This window comes from Equus przewalskii, chromosome 13 (assembly GCF_037783145.1).
Source record: "Equus przewalskii isolate Varuska chromosome 13, EquPr2, whole genome shotgun sequence".
Taxonomy (NCBI): Eukaryota; Metazoa; Chordata; class Mammalia; order Perissodactyla; family Equidae; genus Equus; species Equus przewalskii.
The window spans coordinates 92797465-92822597 of record NC_091843.1 but is presented as its reverse complement, the minus strand read 5'-3'; the positions used below and the strand labels follow the sequence as shown (position 1 = coordinate 92822597).

At 61.7% G+C, this 25133-nt stretch overlaps 1 protein-coding gene across 3 annotated transcripts in view; it reads left to right on the top strand.

Annotated features, from left to right (window-relative positions):
* The first annotated feature begins 5968 nt into the window (after window positions 1–5968).
* Window positions 5969–25133, top strand: part of WNT3A (Wnt family member 3A) — a 42011-nt gene continuing 22846 nt past the window's right edge. For 2 of the 3 annotated variants that reach the window (XM_070571712.1, XM_070571714.1), the window contains exons 1-2: window positions 6023–6231; window positions 21900–22141. In XM_070571712.1, the coding sequence (XP_070427813.1) occupies window positions 6161–6231; window positions 21900–22141 (313 nt within the window). In that variant the 5' untranslated portion in view covers window positions 6023–6160. Of the gene's footprint in view, window positions 6232–21899; window positions 22142–25133 lie in introns of all 3 variants that reach the window. The other variant, XM_070571715.1, reaches the window with a different exon arrangement.

Below are 25133 nucleotides of genomic sequence, written 5' to 3'. Positions count from 1 at the left end.
AGGCAGGGAGGCCCCACAAGCAGGGAGGAAGGGCTGAGGCCCACCCAGGGGCTGAGGTCCACCCAGGGGCTGATGCCTCTAGGAAACACGTTGTCAAGTGTCATCGGAGCCAGAGAAGAACAAGAGGGGACGAGAATAGCCAGCGAGACCCTGTCCCGCCCTGCTCACACCCTCCTGGGATGCCATCTCGCCCACCCTTGCCCACGGCGCCCAGCATAGAGGTGTGGGAATGCAACACTGCCACCTTCTTCAGCCTTGGGAGCTGGAAGCCAGCAGGTGCACCCTTCCCCCACCAGCACCAAGGGATGCTCTGGAGGAGATGCTGGGGATGCAGTGTACCAAGGAGAGGGGAGTCTTGAGCGCAGAGGGCATCAGAGGCTGTGAGCCTGGGGGCAGGACAGTGGGAGGGACCCCACCCGGGAGCCACCCAGACCCCAACCCTCCAAACGCCAGCCCCACACATCTCACTCTTGTTGCCCCCGGGCCTCAGCCCTGACTCCTGCCCTGAGGATGCTAACTCAACATCTCTAGCCACCTTGGGATCAAGCAGATCGCCCACTGTGCCTAATGCAGACTAGGCAGGGCTGCGGTCACCTGTCACCAGGCGGAGGGTCACTGCACTCAGGCCGGAGGGCTCGCTCCACCCACAGCCAAGCCCAGACAGGCACTGCCAGCAGGAGTGGGACCCAGGAGTGGCCCAGGTGTCCTGTCTGTGCCCCCTCACTCAGCATCTCCACACGTGGCCTGTTGGCCCAGAAGGAGAGCTGCGGCACCAAAGGCCTAACTGGGTGGCTGTCACAAAACTTAGCACGTCAGATGGAAAGGCTGGGCTGACACCACATTTCACAGGAGAGCGAGGCCCCAGAGCCAGGATACCAGGACGCCCACAGTTTTAATGGTCTTGGTGAGGGTCTGGGACCCCAGAACCCCACGGTGCTGATGTCTGTCCCCAAATTTTGCTTTCTTGTGGTTCTGAGCCCCTCGGTCTGTGCTCCTGGCTTTGAGAATCCCTGGCACCGAGATCTGACGGCCTTCTCATCCAGCTGCTCTGGGTCCCGGGACTCTGGCTGGGTGATACCAGCATTTCACGAGCTCATTCATTCCTCCGAGCAGAATCCAGAGTTGGAACTTGGTGGCCTGCTTCCATGAATTCCATCCGTTCTCCCCGGTGCAGAGATCTGCAGTCCCCATGTCACAAGGCCTCCTCTGTCCATCCCAGGAGAGTGGACTCAAGAATAATGCAACTTGTGACAAGACTAGGATCGGCCACGCCTCCCACATAGCCATGTCCCAGATGGAGAGAGGGGGCCTTGGAGCTGGGGGACAGAAGGCCCAGTGCCAACAGAGACAGACACGTGAGCTAAAGCTACAGCGCCCTGTGCACACGGGAACCCAGGTTATGGGGGAGTTTCGTTCCATGAGCCTTTGAGGGCAGCCACCCATGTGACATCCAGAGGCGCAGGCTGGGCATGTGTGATCCCCAAGTCAATGTCCCACAAGGCGTGGAGCGTCCCTGGGGCTTCCACCATTAACCCTGGCTCTCTGTCAGTCACCCTGAGCCTACTTTCTCTATGTAGGGAGGGGCTGACCGCAGGTTCCAGTCACTTCCACAGAGCCTGATCGGAGCCTCGATCAAAACTGAAATGGGACTCTGGGGGATTTGGAAGAGGCAGCCAGGAGTGGGGAAAACCCATGAGGGACAGACGGACCCCTTCCCAGAGGGGCTGCCCCAAACCCCTGTAGGCTCTCTCTAGGGACCCAGAGGGCAGGGAACCGGCCCACCAGGTGTGTCACCCTGTGTCCACGGGGGCCACTCAGAAAGACGAGCACGCAGACCAGGCACGGTCCTGCAGGCACACGCCCCACGCACACCTGCCTCCTGGCCCTGGCTGGTCTCCACGTGCACAGCTTCCTCACACGGCCTCGAATCCAAGTCCCACCCCGGTGTTTGGAGCTGGGAAGAACCTCCCCTCGTGGGAAACACGTGCCCACAGGGACACAAGTCTCAGGGAGACCGAACCCCAGAGCTGGTGCGAGGCCCTCCGGGGCTGAGGGACAGGGGAAGCAGAAAATCCAAGATGACCCTCGTAGCGGAGCCCATCCCAGCTACTCCCGTTAGAGCCACAGTTCTTGAACTGTGTGCCGAGGCACCCTGGGGCGCCACAGCACATTCCCAGGGCCTGCGCGATGTTCAACGTTCGAGGGAGATGCAGCTTCGCCGTTCTCCGTAGGACAGGCGCCCCCTGGCTCCGGGAGGTTCCATCCCAGCTGCGACGGGGCCACACTCCTCTGGAAGTTGCCTGTGTTCCTGAGGCTGCGACTCTGGCTGTCGCTGTGATAAAAGCAGTGTGAACGTCTCCGCGGAGCAGCAGCCCGTGGGCCGCACCGCAGGCTCCCTGGGGAGCAACTGTGGCTATGTGAGAACGAAATAAAAACTGCAAGCCTTTCTTTTAACTTATGAGAATTTTTTTTCAAAGAGCTACTAATTATTACATTGTTTGGACCTAATTCCTTGCTAAACAAACCAATCAGGCATTTCTTCTGGCCTGGGGTGCTGTGAAAACTGACTGAGCGTGGATGGAAAGTCTGCACTCCGAGTGTAGACAGCCCATCCTGAGGAGCAGGTGTCCCCGGAGTGACTCCCGTGGTGGGTCAGGGAACCTTCCAGAAGGGGCCTAGGACCAAATGGCGGGGGTCAGGAAGAACACCCCTCTTCTGACCCTGGACCCTATCCTTCTGCTCACAGCCCCTCTGAGGTTGCAGCCATGGCTCCCTGGCCTCCAGCCACTGGCTGCCAGACTCTTTCCTGCCACCCCTCAACTTCCTGGAAAAGGAGAAGCAACTGTTGGGTGATCAGTGTCTGAAAGCCTGGTTCCTCCTCCCCAGTACAGGAGGGGCCGCTACCTGGTACCTGCCACTCAGGGATTCAAACACTGCCACAGACGGGGAGCTCACTACCTCAGAAAGCAAACTGCCCTGCCATCTGGTCTCCCTATTCTGGAAGGATCTCGGCCCCTCGGGGAGTCGGGCAGCCTACAATGGGGTGAAAAAAGGACCCTTCCTCCAGGGTCATCCATAAACAGGGAGTGTGGAGTCAGACCTGTGGCCCTGGGCGGGTCAGGGACGCTCCCTCTGACTGACAGCAGAGGGCGCTGCCAGGAGGGCGCCCTCACCTTCAGCAGTGCCCACAGGGAGGGAGCCACGGCCCAGGGGGCACCTGGTGAACAGTGGCAGAGAGTGAAGACAGGCCACGGGGTTCACCTCATCCTCAGTCAGGTGCAGAATTTCCAGGCGAAAGTCAGGGAGCAGGAAAGGACCCCACCCCCTCGGCTGTGGCTCGGGTAGGAACATCCCCCTCCTGCACCTGCACTCTCTGCAGACCAGTCTGGACGGCCCCCACGGCCCCGTGCTCCTGGGCTTGCAGGAAACAGACTCCGGGGCTTCAATGGCGCCCAGAAAAATGGGGGAGGACTCCCATTCTCCCCCAAACCACTATGTGAGCCTCAAGGGGTCTGTGGAGGGCTGGCGCCCCCACCATCGGACGGACTCAGGCAGCAATCCCACCACGCCAGCCTTCCTCCAAGGCCCTGCCTGCCATCTGGGGGTGCCTGCTGCCCTTCCTCTCTGCACCCCTGTGGGCTTTTAGGGGCCAAGGCTCACAAAGACTGCAGGTGGAGGCGAAGGAAGAGCCCCCTCCAAGACCAGCATGTGGAAAGGGCCAGGTCCGGAGCCCCCAGGCCAGCGCGGCCACCGCACAGCTCACCCTGGCTGCAGCTCTCCCGAAGGAAGGCACTCTGCGAGGCACATCTTCAGGGAACCCCCCAGAGCTGGGAGCCCTCACCTGGGCACAGACTCGGGCAGGGCTCAGCTCTCCCTCTCTCCCTGCAGGAACTCAGGGTGCCCAGCTCACTCTCCCCTCTCCACCGCCTGGCACAGCAGAGTGCGGGGGCTGAAGAGGATGAGCAAGCAGCAAAGGGGGCTGAGAGGGGCCTGGCAGGTGAGGGCAGGGGAGAGACCAAGGGGACAGAGCCACCCACTCCCTTCTGTGCAGAGCCCGTGCTGGCGGGACAGCCATCCTCCTGGTGGGCACGGCCACCCCCTCTGTGTGTGCAGAGCCAGCAGCCTCTGGGGGCTCCCCATCACGTTCTAATCCCCAGGCCCTACAGCTGAGGAGGCAGAGGTGGGAGCCTGCCGCCTCGGGCTCAGCCCCCACCCCATCCCACAGCCCAGGTCCCAGTAATGCGATAATTGGGTGGGATTTTCACTGAGAGAGAGGGGAAGTCCAGAGGAGGACGAGCCAGCCCCCTTCCACCCACCCCACCTCATTCCAGGATCCCTCCCTCTGCAGGTGGGGGCGCAGTGACTCAGAGGAGGGGTAGAGGGCCTGGGCATGCGTAGACTTAGCTGGATCCCAGCAGCGGTGTGGAGGAAAGTGGACGTTCCTTGAAAGAGAATGGCTCTCACTCCATACCCGGGAAGGGGCTCTGGTGCGGTCACCAGGTGCCCCCTGAGGCCAGCGTCCTCAGGCCCCACAGCTCCCCTTGCAGATGGCGAAACCGAGGGGGGAAAGCATGCCCTGGGATGTGGCCTGCCTCTGGTTCTCCAGCCAGTGCTAAACCTGGAGGGACGCTGAGCCACCCGAGAAGTGGCCACGTGCCTTTCCTGTGGCCTCTCCGCGGGGCCCACACCCTGCAGGCCACACGGTGAGGAATGGCTCAGTGGCTGTGGGGGAGCAGATGGTCCATACGCAAAGTCACCATAGAAGAGCCCGGAGTTGGGATTTCTAGCCACAGTTCTGCTCCCCTCGATTCCAAAACAGCAGCCTGAATTCCTGCTGAGCTCACCTCGAGGCGTCCTTGAGACTGACCGGTCAGGCTCCTGCGGGGCTGGAGGCCAGCACAGGCCTCTCACCTGCTGCTGTTATCAGGTGCCCCCGGGGAAGCTGGGGAGACTTCCCAGCTTGGTCTTCCCCTCCCCAAATGAAACCCCCTGGCGTCTCCCTGGGCTACAGATGAATATGTAAATAGGGCTTCCAGCAGGACGGGAGCTGGAGAACTGGCCAGCCACTCCCTATGACCTTGGATCAGTGCCTTTCCCTCTCTGGTCCTCCCTTTCCCCATCAACTGGACCATGAGGCTTACCCACGGGCGTCAGAAATGCCTTCTGGCTGAAGAGGCTAGCAGCCCTGGGCAGACCTGCTGTCAGGGGTCCCAGAGGGAGGGTGCAGCAGCCGCACTATCCTTGTGCCCTGCAGCGCCCAGGACTGCCCCCTTCACTTTCCCGGTGGTTGTGGGGAAACGTGGAGGCGCCAACACCTGGGGCCCAGACAGCCCACTGTTTCCTAGTCCTGACCTTCAGACACGCAGCTGCACCCTGGATGCGCATCCAGCCCAGGTCCCCGGGGTAGGCCGCCCCCATCCCGCCGCTCTCCCTCGGCCGAGCCGCGCAGGCAGCCCAGTTCCCAGGGGACCAGCAAGGCGCGGCTGGAGGGGCTGGCCTCAGACGTAGGGATCCCCGGCAAAGAGATGGACAAAAGGGAGCCGCAGTTTGGCCGCCATCAGGGCCAGGGACAGAGCGCACGACGGAGCAGGAGCAGGAGCGAGAGCGGGGCAGCGCTTCCCACGGTGAGCGCCGGGCGCGCGGGTCTCCAAACCCAAGGCGGGGCCCAGGAATCCCGGGGGGGCGCGGCCCGGGAGCTCAGAGGGGACGCCTGCCCACCACGCCGTCCCGGGTCCCAGCCCGGCCAGCCGCCCATCTGGCACAGCGCAGCCCTTGGAGCCACCGCGCCACCGCACCTCGCGCACCCCGCGCACCCCGCGCACCCCGCGGCCACGGGAGGGGCTGGCGCCGCCGCCGCGCCAGCTCCCAGGGCCCCGCCCGCCCCCTGCCCGCCCCGCCCCGGCCCCGGTCCCGGCGGGCGCCCCCCGCGGCGCTGCCCCGCCCCCGCCGTCCCGCGCCGCCCCGGGCCCCGGCCCGCTGCCCGGCCGCCGGCCCACCTGGCGCAGCGCCGCCCTCGGAGCCCGCGCACCCGCGCACACGCGTGCACCCCGCGGCCGCAGGAGGGCCCAGCGCCGCCGCCCGCCAGCTCCCAGGGCCCGGCCCGCGCCGGCGCCCGCGCTCTCGGGCGGACTCCCGGCCCTCCGCGCCCTCCCGCCCGGCGATGGCCCCGCTCGGATACTTCTTATTCCTCTGCGGCCTGAAGCAGGCGCTGGGCAGCTACCCGATCTGGTGGTGAGTGAGCCTTCCCAGGGTTCGCCCCGGCCTCGGTGCGGCCCCGCCGCCATCCCCTCGGGCAGGGCCCCGCGGTGGCCCGGAGCCCGCGCCCTGTGCCCTCGGCTCCGCGGGCCGCGGGCGGGTTGTTTTCCTTGGCGGCCACCTTCGACTTGTTCGGGCCGGGGCTGGGACGCGGGTGGCGGAGCTTCCGGGGACACTGATCCCCTCGGCCTCGAGGGGCCCCTGGCGTCGGACAGGGCGGGCAGTGGGCTGGAGAGAGGCGGGAAGAGGGTCCGCACAGATGGCACGAACGCCCGGGCAGCCCGAGGCCAAGAGAAGCGGGGAGCGCGAGATCCGCCAGAGACTTTCCGTAAGGACCGTCTCTCTCTTTCTCTCTCACACACACCTTAAAACAAAGTCAGTGAGACAAGACCGAACAGCTCGGGGTAGCGCAGTTACGTAAAGACAGCGGGGACCGGCCGGGAGTGGCGGCGCACTGGGGCCAGAACCCCGCCCTCCGCGCCTCCCGCCGCTGTCCGGCCCTGGTGTCCCCAGCGACCCTCTCTGCGGAGCCCCTGCCTGGACCGCACTGGCGAGGAGGGGCTGCTCGAGAGGTGAGGAGGGAGAGAGCACTGCGTTTGAGGGCCCCTGAGTGAGAGGCCCCGGGAGCCCACACCTGAGGGCAGAGGCGTTCGGTCCTCCGCCGCAAACAAGGCGCATTCTGGGGAGATCTCCTAAATCTGGCAATAGAGGTTCAGATAACCAAGGAAAAGGTCCCGAGGTCCTACTGCACATGTCATGGGGAGAGAGGCTCAGGGTTACCCTCCCTCCGGGGCATGTAATTCGGCAGAGCCCCCACAGGCCGGGGTCACCCCAAGCCCCCACGGCGCGGGGATGATCCGAGATGCCCAAGATTCGGCGGATACAACCGCAGGGGACGCGGGCGCCGAGGGGCCGGGGCGCGCGACTGGAGGAGACTCAGAGTTGGAGAGAAGCGTCCCCACATGCGCGCGCGCGCACACACACACACACACTCCCAGGAACTCTCTCCGACGGCTTGCCTGGAATTATAATAATTACGCCGAGGGGAAGGGGGGAGACCGAGCAAGTCGAAGTACATCTAATCCGATAATAATTTTTCACTTCGAGATGGTTCAGGAGCGGGGGCGCCGGGGGTGGGGGCGCGGATCCAGGCGCAGCGGGGCGGGAGGGCGGTCCGGGTGGGGCCAGGGCCTGGGAGAGGTGGCGGGGCGGCGGGGACGCACTTCGGGAACCCCCGCGCCCTGGCACCGCGCGCCTGGCACCGCGTGATACCTGCAGCGCCCGGCCGCCTTCCCGAGCGCGGGCTGCGACGGGCGTGCCTCGGGACGCAGGGCGGGCGTCCGTGTCCCCGCCGGCCGTGAGAGCCAAGGCGAGCGCGTCCGAGAGCCCCGCGGCCGCCCGCTCCGCACAGGCTTCTAATTAGAACGCGCCGCAGCGTTCCTGGGCGCGGGAGGAAGCGCCCTCGCCCCCGCGCTCCTCCCGTAAAGACGGGCCCTGTCACCAGCCTCCTGGCTACCTCGTGCCTGGGAGCTTTGTCCTGATGGGCCTGCGAGTCCGTGGCCCCGGCTCCGCACCCTGTGCCACCTTTTCCCTTGGCCAAGTGCGTCCGGTCTGAATGGACCCCGAGACGTGAGCACCGGGTCCTCCAGGTGAGCGGGGAGGGGCGTCTCCCCCCACCCCTCGCCCGGAGACCCACCCAAGCAGGAATCTAGAGCAGCAATTTGGCCCCAGAAAGAAGGGTATGCGTTGACCCCCACTTCGCTCTCGGTGGGGTTCTGACACCCAGCTGCTCTCCCTTCCCTGAGAAGTGTCTCCGGTGGGCACCACCCCCGGACTCCCTGTGGAGAGCGGCTTCCCTCCGCTCCCTCCTCTCTGCCCCCGAGGCGCCCTGGACAGTGAAGGATGCGTCTCTCCACCCACACAGGCGGAGTGGAGGGGCCTCACAGAAAGAAGGGGGTTTCACCGCACTGGGACGGCTTTCTGTGCCGGCCCCCTGGCGGGACTCCCCACAGGTGGCTCCTCCTTTCTCCTGCCCTCCCCGCCCCAGCCGGCCTGGGCAAGGCTCTCTTTATAACTTCTCACCTTCACGCTCGGCCTGCCTAATTGGTTGTTCTGTTTCACTCCCTCCCCAAAATGAAGTGCCTGCTGCTGCGGCCACGGTGGCCAGCACCTCGCATATGAAAGTGAAAGTGAGGGGACTTCCTCACCTGGAGGGGGAGGAAACAGCCCAATCAGAGTAGTCAGGCTTTTGAAGTTGGTGTGGCTCTCGGTGGGAGAGTGGGGGGAGAGAGGAGGTGTCGCTGGGGCAGCACCCTGCAGGGATTTGAAGGGCCACCCGCCTCCCAGGACCATCCTGGAAGTGTCCTCCACTCACGAGGTCTGAGGGAAGGTCCCAGGGGAGCCGCAGAGAGGGCCCTAAGACCAGAGCGCTGAGAGCTGAGGAGCCTTCCGAGAGCACATGTTCTTGAGAGCATGTGTTCAGGGTTCCTCACGTGACAGGTGGCAGTGGGGACCCAGAGAAGGGACTGAGGCCGGGGCACCTGACACAGCGCAGCGTAGCTGAGCACCAGCATCGCCGGGCCACGCACTGCAAACCCGCAGCGGGGAGGCCCCCACTCCCCTTACAGGCTGGGTTCTTGTTAAAATAGAGCTGGAGACCGGAAGGGCCCCTGTGCACACAGGACAGGCGTCAGGGTGGGAGGACACAGGGATCCTGGAGAACAAGACCAGGGTCCCAGGAGGAAGCCTGGCTTCTTCCCGCTCCTCACGGTGAGCCAGGCCCCACCAGGCTGCACTGCCGCCTGCCACCATCTCCTGCCTCCGTTCTTGCCCTCCCTCCCCAGGCTTCACACCCGCACTGCCACCAGAGTTACTGCCCCAAGTGGCCACCGCTGCCCTGTCTCCCCTAGCACGGAGAGGACCCCTCTTTCCTACTGGGACGCCCCTCCTGCCGCCCGGCAGCACAGAGGCATACCTTGGAGAGGACCTCACCCCAACAGCACTCGCACGAGGCCATGTCCAGCCTTCTCTTGCCCCTGGGCCGGCTCAGCGGGAGGTTCTCCCTGGTCCCCCCTCCTTCTCGGCCTCCTCACCCTCCTCCCTAACCCCCTGCCCCGCACGAAGACGGCCAGCTCAGAGCCTGTGTCCAGCCCCTCTCCCCTTCTGGCCCCCAGAGAAGGCCAACCGACCCCTGGGCTTCCAGAACATCCTCTACATGACCTTCCCTGAGGCCAGGCTTCGCACACGGTGTCGGGGCAGGACACTTGTCTGTCTGTCTGTGTCTCTCTGTCTCTCTCTCTGTTACCTCTCTCTGTCTCTACCTCTCTGCGTCTGTCTGTCTCTCTGTCTATCTCTGTCTTTCTTTGGTTCTCTCTATCCCTGTCTCTCTGTGTGTCTGCCCGTCTCTCTCTCTCTGTGCCCATCTGTCTGTCTGTGTCTCTCTGTCTCTGTCTTTCTGTCTCCGTCTCTTCCTCTCTCTCTGTGTCTGTCTCTCTGTCTCTCTCTTCCTATCTCTGTCTCTGTGTCCGTATGTCTGTCTGTCTTTGTCTGTGTATGTGTGTGTCTCTTTCTGTGTCTGTCTGTCTCTCTATCTCTGCCTTTCTCTGGTTTTCTCTATCCCTGTCTCTCTATGTGTCTGCCCGTCTCTGTCTGTGTCCATCTGTCTGTCTGTGTCTCTCTCTGTGTCTGTCAATCTGTCTCTCTGTCTCTGTGCCCCTGAGGCTGGGGATGGCTGCAGCTAGCCTATAAAACTAGAGAACTCTAGACACCAGTTTGACTTCCCCGTGTTGTAGGATCTCGGGGTGCTGGGCATGGCGCTGCCCCACAGAACCACCAGTGGACGTGCTTTTGTTGAGGCACAATGTCATAAATGCCCGCCAGTGAACCATACACAGTAGAAAACTTGTTTTGTACAACCCATGAATCGAGTCTCCTTGTCTTGATCCTTTGAAAGCTGCGATAACCCTCCTCCAGAGCCCAGACCTTGCTCTCCCTCCCGTCTGGCCCCTCGGACTCGGCCCCGAGCACATGGGGTCCAATCTGGGGCTCCGGGGCTGCAGCATTTCCCAGGCCGGCTGCCCAGTGGTTTACTGGGCTTGTTGTTGTTTTTAAAAATGATCTTCTGTTTTATTTGTGTAAACCTGTTAGAGTCCTCTGTGCAGGAGAGCAGGAGGAGTGAGAGCAGCCGAGGAGGACCAGTGTGAGAGGGGCCGTAAGATCCACTTTCCATCTCCAGCCTGTGGGACGGGCACCCGGTGCCACTGTCCCACCTGAGTGGCCAGCACACAGAGGGCAGGCCCGGAGGTCCACAGGCCAGAGCCCATCCTTGGACGGTGGCCCACGAAGAATTAAGAACAGAAATTGAAAATGGGTGTTTGGACATGCCTGGGCAGCCACACGCCCCTGCAGCCATTTTACATGGTTTATAATAATCGATTGGAAGTTTAGACAAACCCAAAACCCAGGTCTTCCTCTAGGCGGTTTGAGAAGCCCTCACAGCAGGCAGCCCCCGCAGTGCCTGAGAGGGGCTGGCCTCGGGGACCACCAGCCCTCCTGACTTCACCACCCTGCACTTGCTGACCAGGTTTTTGAACCAAATGTGAGAATTTGTACTTCCCTCTTGAGTGTGTTGGGGACTGGGGCCCCCATTGTTGAGGAGCACTGGGCGAGGACCCCACAGCTGTTTGGCGCATCTGGGAGGTGGCCGGGCTTCCTCGAGCCTCCAGGGGAGGCTGCAGGCAGATTTCCGCTCAGGGCAAGAAAGGCTGCTTGGGTCCCTCACATTGGTGCTTGCGAGGTAGTGAGCTGCCCGTCCCTACAGGCGTAGAAACAGAGGCCAAGGAAGGGACAGGCCGTGGATGCCTCGGCACCTGAGAGTCAAGGTTCACAAGGCCCGCTCCACACCCCCGACCCGCGTCCTCCCGTTGAGGCCCCTAAACCCCACCAGGTGCAGTTTGGGCTCATTTGGCTCAACAGTTGGGTCAGACTTGCCCTGCCTGAGTGGAGGGTCCCAGGTAGAGCCTCGCAGAGAAGACCCCACTGCACAGACAGCATGCCTGACGCCACCCACCTGCCTGCATGCCCCACACTCCCCCAGCGCCGCTCGGCCGGGCCCAGGGTCCCCACTCCTCGCCAGGCTGGGGGCCGCCCACTCCCCGGCCCTGCCTCCTTCGAAGAGATGGCACAGGCACAGCACTGCGTCCCCACTGTGAGTTCCGTGGCCCTTCCTCCTCCCCTCTTGGCCCTTCACCCCTGGAGGTTGCTGGGCGAGACTTTGCTGAACAACCAACGAAGGAATGAAGGAATGAACGAATAGGATCTTCTCTGTGAAAAGCAGATGCTGTGTCAGATGCCTGGGCTGGGGACGCGGGATGCAGGGCAGCACTGCCTCGGTCTCCCTCCCAGCCTCCCCAGGTGACACCCCGGAGGTGTCTGGCGCTTTGGCGCGGCCACATTCCTTCCCCGACAAGACGTGCGGCTGCGTCGGAGCCGGCAGATGCGTGGCCGCGGGCACGGGCCTCCGCGCCTGCCGGGACTTGCTGAAGTATGTGTCAGTAATCCCGCGCGGCCGGGGGGCGGGAGGGGTGCTGGCGGCTGCAGCAGGGGCAGGGAAGAGGTGGCCCCCAAGCTGCGACCGGGACCTAGAACCCCTCCCCGTGGGCCTCCCAGCTCCTGGGGAGGGGTCTTCAAGGCAGAAGAGAGTGAGAGCCAGGAGGCTGCAGACCCGCTGGGGGCCCCAAGTGTGGGTGGAAGGGGAAGTGAGACCTGGGCAGCCTCGAGGCAGGTCAGCACCCCCCAAGGAGCCTGGCTCCCTTGTGGGTCCTGGACAGCTCCATCCAGAGAGGACGGAGCCCACCAGTCAAGCCCGGCAGCCATTGACCAATGGGCCAGCCACCCTCACATTTGGCTGGGGCTGAGCATGGGAACCTCCCTCTGGCCATGGAGAGACCCCATCTCACAGACAGCAATTCGAGATGGGCCAGGGGCCTCTCTCTCACCGATGGGGAGACCCTCGGGACCAACCAGGACCTCTGTCTGCAGAGACCTCCCAGGCAGGGAGGGCGGCACAGCCTCCTCATCTCCTTGTCCCCCAGGCCTGGGCAGAGCTCTGCGCCTGAGAAGGACAAGGGAAGACGTGGCCTTGCCACCCAGGTTGAGGGGTCTCATGGCCCAGATGTGAATCAGGAGGGCGCTGGGGAGGAGGCGGACGGCTCCAGCGGCTTGCAGGCTGGGGCGCAGGGTGCTCCCTGGGGGAGGTGGCCTGGGATGACGTGTGGGGAGAAGGTGCCCCCAGTCATGGAGCCAATGGACCCACCGCACGCACTGCTCACCTCCCCCTCCGGGAGCCTTGGATTGCATGTGGTCCCACAGCCTCCTGACAGATGGGGAAACTGAGGCCCAGGAGGGGAGAGGCAGAAATGGTGAAACAAGTGAACCACAGGGCTGGCGCCCCCGTCCTGCGCTCCAGGTTTGTGGAGCCCCTGCCCAGAGCCACTCTCTCCTTGAGAACTGCTGAGGCCCTGCCCATCCACAGTAGCATGCACTGCGGGCAGAGCCACCCTACAGTGCACGGTGCCTGGCGATTGCTGGAGTTTACTGCAAAGAGGCTGAACCAGGGAAGCCCAGGAGCCCGCCGCCCTCAGGACCCTCGGGAGCAGGGTCCAGGCGTGAATCCTCTCTGGCTCGCATCCTCCCGGAGGAGCTGGCAGGAGGAGGGCCTGCACCACGGCCCCTCGCTCCCAGCCTCCGTCTGTGGGGGCGGCTCCTGTCCTCAGGCCCCACTCCAGTTAGGGTAAAATCCGTGGGTGAAGTTCCTAGGCACGGGGCCCCGCCGCCTCCTCCCAGAGCGTCACAGCGCGGCCTCCGCACCTTCCCAGCAAGATGTCTGGCAAGGCGGCGGGGATCCCGGCCCTGCGACAGGGCGCGCCTCAGCAGGAGCAGTGCGGGCAGGAGGACGGAGAAAACCATTAGCGCTGGGGCGTGGGTGTGGCCACAGGCTGGGACCGGGGCCCGGGGTCCGCTTTCCAAACTGCAGGAGCCCGTTCTGGGTGAGGGTGATGCCCTTGGGAGCAAGTTACTGCTGTAAACTTGGCCGACAGCAGGACTCACGGACGCGCCATCTTTTGGGACTGACCCAGCGGCTTCCTGCTGCGCTCCTGCGTCTTGCCCACGTGATCGCGGATGCGGCGGGAAGCCTGTGCTCTGCCTCTGACGGCTCGCGGCCAGTCTCTGCCCTGCTGGGACCTTCACACCCGAGGAGGCGCTGGCAGCTGCTCAGACCCGTGGCGTGGATGCGCTCGCCTGACTGCTGGCCCTTCTGCTGTGTGGACGGCCCTGCGAGAAGGGCCTCGCAGAGCTGGGATCTGGGGTGAAGACCAGAGGGAGGAGGGCTGGATCTGGGGCAGGGCTGCAATCAGTTTGGGACCCTCTGGTTTTGAGGGGCCTGCGGGACGTCCGATGTGACGTCCAGCTGGGCGGTTAAAATTCAAGCCCCCGGCCGGGCATGGCTGAAGGTAGACCAGGATGTCTCCTGGGACGGCCTGCACCACGGGGTGGGCGGTGGAATGGAGAACTCCTGACGGGGGAGTCTTGCGGCCAGGTGCAGAGTGAAGAAAACGGACCCAGCAAAGGCAGGCCGGCCTCGGCATCTCCGAGTGCCCTGCGGTCCCAGGACCAGCACTGGCTCCCACGTCAGAGACACGGGGTCCCCAAGGTGGGGTCGGGACCTCCCAAGACCCAGACAGATAGGATTGGGGACTCATGACGGTTGCCCTCCCCCAACCCCTGCGCTCATTTGGGCCGGGGGCAGGAGTGTGGCCACCATCGGGCCACGACACTACTGTCCTTCATGTGAGTGACCCTAAGGCAGGACCCTCTCTCTGCCTGTACCCCAGTGAAAGGTCAGCGTGGGCTCCTGGGAGCTCCCGAGGCTGGGTCCACGCCTGCAACCCCTCTCAAGGACCCCTCTTGGCAGCACAGCACAGAGACCCTGGGTTTGTTCCCGGGGCCTGGGAGCGGCAGTCAGCGCCCTGCCAGGACATCCCCTTCCAACCAGCTGCTTCTGGGACTCTCCCTGTCCCCGCTTCCTCCTTATGTCACCACCATGCTCTCTTTAGGATCATCCCACCTCTGGAGGGGAGACGTGGGGTCTGGCCCCATGATCTTGCTCATTGCTGGCTCTCGGACATGGCTGGGGAGTGGGAGGCTCAGCCCCGTGCAGACACATGGGCCATGGAGGGCAGGGCCCCGCTCCTGACCTGCCCCACGAGGACACTGAGCATCAGCCTCCCAGACCCGTAACTGAACCTGCATTCTCAGGGCAGCGCCAGAAGTCCCCAGAAGCCTTCGGCCCCCAGGAGCAGGAATCGGAGGGAAACCCTGACCTCCAGACCAAAGGGCTTGGACTGAAGAAGCCTCGGGGGCTTTGCGGGCAGGGCCTCTGGAGTCCCAGGACTGGAGCCAGATGTGCCTCAGCAACCCCAAACCGTGGCTCCTTGACAGTAGTGGGCGCCAGAGCCCTGCTAGGCCCGTCGAATTAGGGCCAGAGTCAGCCCCTGGACCTGTGTCCGACCCTTCCCTGTGGTGCACATGCCGCCTGCCCAGGCTGCTCAGAAGACCCAGCACTCACCCAGTCACCTGGCACGTTGGCTGGGGAAACTGAGGCACAAGGGTTCCAAGCAGGCCAGGGGCAGGTGGGGCCACCACACATGCCCTTGATGACGATTCTGTGATGGTAGTGGGGCCACGTGGAGTCCTGTCGTGCTCTGTGCCTGGGATAGTGGCAGCCGTGCATTTTGTGCATTGACGGGTGTGCATCTTACATGTTGTCGCGGACTGCGTGTGCATGTCTCCCAGAGTCACATGTTGAAGCCCTGACCCCAAGGCGATGGTGTCAGCAGGCGGGACCTTTGGGAAGTGATTAGGTTTGGATGAGGTCATGAGGGTGGAGCCCCCATGATGGGATTAGTGCCCTTGTAAGAAGAGGAAGAGGCTGGAGATGACTTTGTCTGCCGGGTGCGGACAGGGCAAGAAGGTAGCTGTTTCCAGGCCAGGGAGAGGCCCCACCACAACCTGCCCCTGCCGGCCCCCTGATCTGGGACTTCCCGGCATCCAGAACCGTGAGAAATAAACGTCTGTTGGTTAAGAGGCCCTGTCTGTGGCATTTGTTGCACAGCCTGAACTGACCGAGATGCACTCAGAAGCGCTGTCTCATGTGCTGATATTTATACGTTTGAGGGCATCACAGTGCCCTGGGGGCACTGACGTGCCAGAGCCCCGTCCCCCCTCAGTTCCACCCAGGGATGTTGGCCAGGTGTCTTCCTCTGAGCCATAGGGCAGGAGGCCCCTGGGGTGCCACCCATCCAGGTTGTGTGGGTTGGAGGGAGTCACACGGGGGCCTGGCCGGGTGGGGAACAGTCATTGATAAGCCCCACTGGGGTCACACGGTGATGGTGGCAGGGCAAGTGGGCAGGTCAGCAGCTGGGCAGTGACCAATGGCAGGTGGAGGCCCGAGCGATGCCAGAGACTTGGACAGAATAAATAACCAGCCTCCCCAGGAGAAAGGCCCCGGGACGCAGGGCCAGGGGAACGAGGCCAGCAGGGGCAAAGAGCTATCTGAAGGCCGCAGTGGCCGCCAGTGAACACGGCGGTGGCTCGGACCCTCAAGCTGCGCATTGAGGGGCTGCCAGCCCACCAGCGCTGCCCTTTGCACCTGGGCAGCTGGGAGACAGAAGAGAGGAGCTGGTGAGGGAGGAGGGGGACAGGGGCATGTCTGTCTTTGCTGTGCAGTGAGTGACCAGACGTGGTGGCTTCAGTCAGCTCAGGACTCTGCAGCCTGACATCTGGGTGGCTCTTCTGGGTTCCCTGCTCAGGGTCTCAGGAGGCCGGAATCAAACTCCTGGCCAGTGTGGAGAGGAATGTGCTCCCAGCCTGATGTGCAGTAGAGTCCAGGTCTGGTGCTGGGAGACCCAGTTCCCACAGGCTCGCAGGCCAGCAGCGGGTCATTCTCGGCTCCGGGAACTTTCTGGTCCGGGAACACGGGCCCTCCATCTGGGAGGGCCATCAGAGCTCAGGACCTCCCACAGCTCCAGCTCCTGCTGTGGCTGGAGGCTCTGCGGAGGCAGACAGTGTGGTTAGTTAGCTCGCGGTGGCCCCGATCCGCACGTGCAGCCCGCTGCGGACATCGCGGCGTCATCTGTCCGCCGCCAGGTCCCAGGGGGCAGGGGGGCCTTGGTGGATGAGGCAGGAGAGCGACCCTCCCAGTGCAGAGCCCTTCCCTGCCCCCAAACCCCGTGCCCTCCCAAAAGCCCGGGAGCAGTCGGGGGGCTCGGGGCCCGGGACGGGAAATGCAGTCTTAGTTGCCTCCCCCACTAACCACACCGCCTCCAGTTGTGAACAGAGGCGACAGACGGCAGCCACATCCAGTTCTGAGACGGTGTCACAGGAGAAGGTGGCCCTTCCATCTCAGACGACCAGATGCAGAGATGACAGGGTGCCATCGCGCCCGCGGCACACCGCGACCGTGGGGCTAGACAAGGAGACCAGCTCCCGGCTGGCGAGCTCGCTTCTTTCCGCCGCTGGCTTTGGGCTGAGAGGCCGCGGGCTCCAATCCCTGAGTCCACATCCCATAACTGGAGCCTCGTGGGGTGCAGGGCCACCCACCGCAGCGCTTGCCGAACTTCAGCGGCCTGGCTGCGGACTCCTTCCTCTGTTCTGGATGCGGCTGGAGCCCAGCCCACGGCTGGCACCTCCGCCTGTTTCCGTTCTGAGCATGTGGGGAGGCGTGGAGGACCAGGACGAGGACAGGCCCGATGTCCCGACACCTCTCCATTCAGGCCCCCGCCCCTCGCTGCCTCCGTCCCTAAGAGACCCTCCTCAGGCTGTGACTGGTCCCCCACACACTGGGCTTCTCCCCACCTCCCGGTGCAGCCCAGCTCTGGCCGAGCACCCTGCCCCCTGCAGAGCACAGGAGGAAGGAGGTATGTGGCCTAGGGATGGTCGGTGGGCACCGCCTGCTCTGCGGAAGGCAAATGTGTATCCTGGGGGGACAGGGCGCGTCAGTGTGGAGTTTCTCCTGTCTTTATTGAGATGTAACTGACACACAGCGTTGTGTAACTCCAAGGTGTACGAGGTGACGATGTGATGTGTGTACACATTGCGAAATGATCCCACAACAAGGTTAGTGGGCACCGTTTGGAATTTTTATGATTTTTTTAATGACCCAATTTATCCTTGAGGCCCAGCGGAAATCCAGGGCTGACGGCCCCCTTTGGCCCCTCATCTCCCTCACACTGACCCATCCCTGTCCAGTCTGATGGGAGCCCCCAGCCCCCCGCCCTCCTTGGGCAGGGTCTGCATCACCCAGGCCCCTTGGGCCGGGGCAATTTGAGGAACTAAGGGGGCCATCCGGTCCAAAGTGGAGGGGGAAACCGTAGAGGTGAGAGAGGATCCGGTGGGGCTGGTGGAGGCTGGAGCAGCTGGAGTGGAGTCAGAGCTGGCGGCCGGCGCCCTGGCCTCTCTGGCTCCACTCCTCTGGGAGGTGGCGAGCCAGGGCCTGCCCGGAAGGAGGGCCGGGAGGAGGCGGGGTGAGAGCTGACTCAGCACCCCAGGACCAAGCTGGGGAGAAGCTGCGAACTTGGGAGTCCCCGCCCGGCCTGCCCTGGAGCCGCAGCCTGGGGTGTGAAGGAAGCAGGGACGTGGGCAGGCAGGAAGCGGGGTGAGGAGGGCCCGGCAGGCACATGTCTGTGCTCCCCGAGGGAGGCCGTGGGGTCCTGGGGTGGCACCTCGTCCCCCACCCAGAGCGAGAATGACAGGGGCCAGCACCTTGGGACTGATGGAGCAGACAGACCAGGTCCCCCTCCCTCCTGTCTGCACTAAATGGCCCTTCTCTTTTCCACATGCTCTGAAACTGCACACACACGAGCCCATTCAGCCAGTGAAGGCAGGTCCACTCTGAATGGGGTTTCCTCTGGCGGACCCACTTCCCTTGTCCCCACTGGAGCCCGGCTGCTGGCAACAGAAGAGAAGGAGCAGGGGACCCCCTGAGCCTCAGGAGCCAGCCCCTCAGAAACGTTCCGAGACCAGAGTCGTGACGGTCACCTGTCCCCCGCGTTCCATCAGGAAGATGTTCAACAGCCAGAAAAGATGGGGGACAGGGACAGGGACGTCTGTGTGCCCACAAGTCACAGTTCACTCTGCCCAGCCTGTCACATGCCTAACCGGCTCCTGTCCACCTGTCTGCTTCTCTCACAGCAGGGGAGACCTCGGTCCGCTTTCCCCCTGGACATTTGGCTCGTCATTAACTACAGTCCACGTTTGTTTAACAAATCACAGCCCATGTGGGGCATCAGCATGTGGGCCAGGTAGACTGAAGTGGCCAAGTTCATGGGATGGAGCAGCCGGAACCTGTCAAGGCAGCTTCACTTTCAGTGACCAGTTCATCCTGGCTTTCAAACAGAAGCCCCTTCAGCCCCGGCCAAAGTGGGACAGTCAGTCCCCAGCCTCACCCACACGCCGGCCTCTGAGGCACTTCCACTGGGGCTCCTGGTGCTCCAAGGTGTGTGGATGGGAAACCCCTACCCTGGCTCCCACAGTCACCTCCCTGGCCTGGCATGGCCTCCAGGACCAGCCACGGCTGCCCTTTCTGGGTCTGAGGCAGAAGGAGCCTGTGGCTGACCAGCCAGGCCACCCAGAGAGTGGGGAGAGGTGGACTGTGAATTTCAGGAGGCACCAAGAAGCCGCTCAAGGAGCCTGAACCCGAGTCCCGACTCCCCGACCAGCTCCCGCGGATGATCCGGCTGCTGCCCTCACAAGGCCACCTCGACACTCTGTGCTTGGTTCTTGGGGCCCCTCACATGTCCCTCCACCATTCCAGATGGTGTCGTGCCAGCCCTCTTGCTACCGGCTCTGGGTCACATCTTGCCAGTGCCCATGCGGGGGGCACATGGCCTGGCGGGTGCACCCCCCAGAGGACTTTGTGCTCCCAGAGCCCATGGCACAGAGCCCCCAGCACCTGCTTCTCGCCAGGCGCAGGTGGCACGTGGGAATACACGGGATCACTGGGAGAGGTGTCAGGAGGCGGACACAGCTGCTGGCCTCAGCCTGGACGTGCAGAACCATCCACACGGCACACGAGTCAACACAGGCTGAGCGGTCGATGGGCGGGGACAGGTCATCTTGATTGCTGGGCCGGGTCAGGTCGTCTTGGCAGGTAGCGGACATAGAAAGGGGCTGGAGCAGGTGGGACAGGAAGCGGAGGTGGCGACCTTCTAAGGGAGAGCTGGGATCTGGGGTCTTTTGCCGTCGTTTCATGGGCAGGAGTCCCTCTGTGCCGTCGTGGGCAGCATGGGCTGAGAGTGGCAGGGGGCACGCAGCTTAGATGCAGCCTGTCTCCTGGTCCTCTCCACCCCTCCCTGCCTGGCCCATCTTCTCAGCCTCAGGCCTGGCTCTCGCCCACTCGCCGGTGCCCCTGAGGGCAGAGACTGCTGAACTTGACCTGCGGGCGGCCCCTCAGCCCTCATGCCCAGCCTTCCTCCCGTCCTGCCATCTGTCTGTTTGGCCTGCCCTGGTCCGTCAGGAAGCTGAGCATCCAGGTCAGGGCAGGGTCCCCCAGAGGCAGCCGCTGTGGTCTCCACTCAGACATCCGAGCAGGGCAGGTGCAGGAGAGCGAGGTGCAGACCACAGGACGCCCCCTGGAGAGGAAAGACCACAACTGGGTGAGCACAGACAGCTGGCCTTTCTGGAAAGCTTGGGGTCCTGGACCGCGGGGCAGGCGTGGGAGAAACCTGGGGAGGTCAGTCCTGGCCATGCACCTGGCCCTCAGTAGACTGCACAAGTAGAGAATAGACGAGTGAGGACCAGCCAGCCCCACTGTTGCATGCCAGACCTGGGACAAGACCCAGCCAGGGGCAAGGGCCGGCCTGTGGTATCTGATACGAGGTCGTGGCTGGTTGGTGGCTCATCGAGGCATTCAGACAAGCAGAAGACAGACAGAAGGGGGAGTGCGAGGGAGGAGTCAGACACAGGGTGGGGACCTTCGAGGGACCCAGGAGGCAGAGGGTCTGGTCTGGGGGTGTCAGGCCTCCCCCAGGATCAGGGACACAGGGGCGGCTGCCCATGGAGGGGAGGGGAGGCTCTGCTGGGGCATCTGCAAGGTGGGTGGACACTGCTGGGGACGACAGGCTTAACTCTGAGAGGTGACCGATGAGGAGGAGGGGAGTCCGGGAGGGAACAGCATGGCACTGTGCCTGGAAAGGTGGGACACACAGGTCCGTGGCTCCCGATGTGGAGGCGCCCCATCTCCAGGGGCGGCCACAGCAGGGTTGGAGCGGCCGAGAGGAGCATGGGCCAGGGACTGGTGCAGACAGAGGAAGTGTGTGGGGCTGCTGTGGCCGGGGCGTGGGACCTGCGGGCCAGGGGAGTAGGGTGTGCAGACCCGGATTCCAGCAAGACAGCAGCAGCACCGGGTGGCCAAGGGCGAGGGCCTCATGGCCCAGGGTGAGGTGGCCTTTGAAGATTTAGAGGCACCGGGATCTGATCAGATCCAGAGAAGGAAGGATCATTTCTCTGGGAGACAGTGGTTCTCAGCTCCTCCACTCCCTCTGTGGCTGGGGGAGCAGGTCGGACTCAAGCAGGACCCAAAGGGCCACGTGAGGCGGGAGTGTGGGCTGCGGGGGGACACAGGGACCTCTGCCTGCCTTCTCGGGGTGCTCGGTCCTCACAGGGGAGAGGAGGCGCTGAACAGGAAGATCTGCTGGGGGTTCAGCTGAGGTGTCGATAAAGCTGCCGTTGCCTCAGTTTACCCCAAACAGAGGAAGGGGACACAGGTCTGTCTCTGGACTCCTGGAGCCAATGCAGGGGCCTGCCTGCCAGGCCGAGGGGCTGCACCCATGGGCCAGCTCGAGGAAGGAGGGGCCAGGCGCCCCGGGGGAGGGCGTGTGGGCAGCACCCGCTCTGTGCTCAGAGCCAGCAGGTCTCCAGCTGCGCACTCAGAACCCACAGGCGATGCCCCCTGGAAACACCCCCAGCTCTGCTTCTGGATCAGGGCTCACGCCTGCGTTCTCCCACAGCACCCAGGTCCCCGAAGCCCCTCCCAGGGGCCTCCGGACGGGGCGGTGTCTCCGTCGGTGGGAGGATTCCTCGCAGCAGGCCCGCACAGGGGCAAGGAGAGCGAGACGCAGAGGGATCAGGCGAGCTCTGCCCGCGAGACCCCACACTGTGTCCTGGGTTCTGCTCGCTGCCTTCTCGACCCCAGGGAGCGGCCCTGCCCCACCGCCTGTCACTCCATGCACATCTGACATGCGTGTGCAAAGTCTGGGGTCCAGAGAGGGGACACGCTTCGTGTCCCCTGCCCCCCGTCATTCCATGTGTGTTTCATGTGTGTGCCAAGTCAGGGTCTGGGGTGGGGACAGGCCCCACCCCCCCATCACTCCATGTGCATCTGACGTCTGTGTGAAGTCTTGGGTCTGGGGTGGGGACAGGCTTCCTCCACACGGAGGGACGTCTCACCCTGGCACGCACAAGGGCCTGAAGGATGGGGCCCTGTCGTCCTCCGAGGAAGGCCTTCCCTGGAGCAGGCCCGACTCCTGCTCCTGTTCCACAGGCCCGAGGGCAGCTCCCCCACTAACCTCCCGGTCCCCCTCCCCCAGGTCCCTGGCCGTTGGGCCACAGTACTCGTCCCTGGGCACGCAGCCCATCCTCTGTGCCAGCATCCCGGGCCTGGTCCCCAAGCAGCTGCGCTTCTGCAGGAACTACGTGGAGATCATGCCCAGTGTGGCAGAGGGCGTCAAGATCAGCATCCAGGAGTGCCAGCACCAGTTCCGTGGCCGCCGGTGGAACTGCACCACTGTCAACAACAGCCTGGCCATCTTTGGCCCTGTGCTGGACAAAGGTACAGCCTTCTGGGCGGAGGTGACAGCCTAGGGTGCCTTGGGTCAGAGCCAGCTTCCCCCTTGGCAGGGGCGGGGCAGACACAAGCCACTCTCCTGCTCTGCATGGTGTCCCACCTGTGCTTGGGCAACTCCAGCAGGTGGGCTGTGCTGCACAGGCCTCATTACCGCAGGCCTCTCCCACCAACGCGTCCTTCCCCACACTCGCCCGCTTGCAGGTGGGGTTCTCCTGCAGCTTGGGAAGGATGCGGGGTCATATAGAGATTCCTCCTGCTTCCCCTTCCCCAAAAGGGAAGGGCACCGTTCCAGGGGGACCAGGTCGACCACCACAGCCCTCAGCAGGAGCCAGGGCTTCAGGCTCAGGCGGCAGCAAAACACAGGAGGGCGGGCTGGGGGAGGGGCAGGGGGGTGCCCCAGAGGTGCACGCAGAGCTCTCCAGGGTCCTGAGCCAGGGGTGGCTGGGGAGAGGAGAGGGGGAGGGCTGGGCGTTGGTGAGCTTTGGGTGAAGAGCAGACTCCCACCAGCAATGCACAAGGGCTCCAATCTCTCCACGTCCTACCAACACTTGCCATATTCTGCCCTTTTTTCTTTTAACCATGCCAGTGGATGTGAAGTGGTATCTCATTGTGGGTTTGATTTGCATTTCTCTGGTGGCTAATGATGGTGAGCATCTTTTCATGTGCTTATTGGCCATTCGTATGTTTTCTTTGGGGAAATATCTATTCAAATCCTTTGCCCAGTTTTTAATTGGGTTGTCTGTCTTTTTATTGTTGAGTTGTAAGAGTTCTTTATATACTCTGGGTACTAGACCTTTATCAGACATGATTTGCAGATATTTTCTCCCATTGTGTAGGTTGTCTGTTCACTTTTGTGAGTGTCCTTTGATGCACAAAAGTTCCTGATCTTAGGGGGGAATCTTTAAAGTCTTTCACCATTGAGTATATGATGTTAAATGTGGGTTTTTTGTAACTGCCCTGTATCAAGTTGAGTAAGTTCTTTTCCATTCCTAGTCTGTTGAGTGCTTTGATCATGAAAGGGTGTCTGATTACATCAGATGCTTTTTCTGCATCAATAAACACGATCACATGGTTCTGCTCCTTCACTCTATTAATATGGTGCATTATTATTGGTTGATTTTCTTGTATTGAACTACCCTTGAATTCTTGCAATAAATCCCCTTGGTCATGGTGTATAACCCTTTTAATATGCTAGAGAATTTGGTTTACAAGTATTTTCTTGGGGATTTCTACATCAATATTTGTAAGGGTCTGCAGCTTCTTTTCTTACTGTCTTTGTCTGGTTTTGGTATCAGGGTAACGTTGGCCTCATAGAGTGAGTTAAGAAGTGTTTCCCCCTCTTCAATTTTTTGAAAGAGTTTGAGAATGATTGGTGTTGGTTCTTCTTTAAATGTCTGGTAGAATTCACCTGTGAAGATTTTCTCTCTTGGGAGGTTTTAAATTACAGATTCAATCTCTGAACTCATTACAGGTCCATTCAGGTTTTCTATTTCTTCTGGAGTCAGTTTTGGTAGTTTGTGTGTTTCTAGGAATTTCTCGATTTCATCCAGGTTAGTCCTTCATTATTGGAGGAAAGTTTTGCCAGACGTAGAATTCTTGGTTGACAGTGTATTTCCTTCAGCAGGAACATGTCCTGGTACTCCTTCTTGCCTCAGTGGTTTCTGACGAGAAGCTGGCTGTCAATCTTATTGAGGATCCTTTGTGTATGACGAGTCACTTCTCTCTTGCTGTTTCAAAATTCTCCCTTTGTCTCTGTCTCTTGACAGTTTGATTAAAATGTGTCTCAATGTGGATCTCTCTGCGTTTATCCAACTTGAAGTTTGTTGAACTTCTTGGAAGTAGAGATCCAAGTCTTTTATCAAATTTGGAACTTCTTTGCCATTACTTCTTCAAATATTCTTTCTGCCTCTTTCCCTCTATCCTCTCCTTCTGGGACCCCCATGATGTGTATGTTGGCACATTTGACGGTGTCAGATGGTTTGTTCATTTTTCTTCATAATTTCAGTTGAGCTGTCTTCAGGTTCACTGATTCTTTCTTCTGCCTGCTCGACTCTGCTGTTGAAAACCTAGAGTAAATATTCCATTTCAGTTTGTGCTTGTCAGCTCCACAGTTCTTACTTCGTTGCTTTTTTATAATTTCTGTCTCTTTACTGATACCCTCTCATTGTTGAGACATTGTCCTCCTGGTTTCCTTTATCTCTTTCAGCATATATAGGACAATTGATTCAGAGTCTGTCTAGTAGGTCCAATATCTGTGCTTCCTCTGGGGTAGTTTCTGTTAATTTCCTTTTTCCCATGAATGATCTATACTTTCTTGTTTCTTTGCATTCCTTATAACTTTTTGTTGAAATTTGTACTTTTTGAATATTATAATATGGACACTCAGGAAATCAAATTCTTCCTCCTCCTTGGGGTCCGTAGGTGCTTGCTTGTTTAGTGCCTTTTCTAAACTATTTTTCATGACTGTACTCTTTGTCATGTGTCATCTCTGAGCCCTCTGTTTCTTTATCTGGTAGTTTCGCAGAGATTTCCTTAATACTCTGAAGCAAAAATAAATAAATGAAAGCTCCCTACTCTGCTGTGTTGCTCATGTGCCTCCATGTGGCCTTTGGGACCTGCCTCAGAGGCCTGCAAGGCCACATTCTGTGGGTTGAGACAAAGGCTCGCCTGGGTTCTAGGGTAGGGACACAGACCCCACCCCTAGATGGCATGTCAAGGTCCCCTTGTGAGATAAACATGAGGGATGGGATGTGTACCGGTGCAGCCACCTCCAGAATGTGCCATCCACTCCAGGATGGGCTGGTGGAGACTTGCTGGCTGAGGTGGGGCCCTGGGGACCACAGCTGAATGTGCAGTCAGCAGGGAGAATCAGCTGCCGAGGACCTGGGGAGAAGGTGGTGCCAGAGGAAGGCAGCTCAGACAGAGGCAGGGTGGCTCACATTTCACAGTCCTGCTGGGAGCCTGCAGTCCCAGGGGG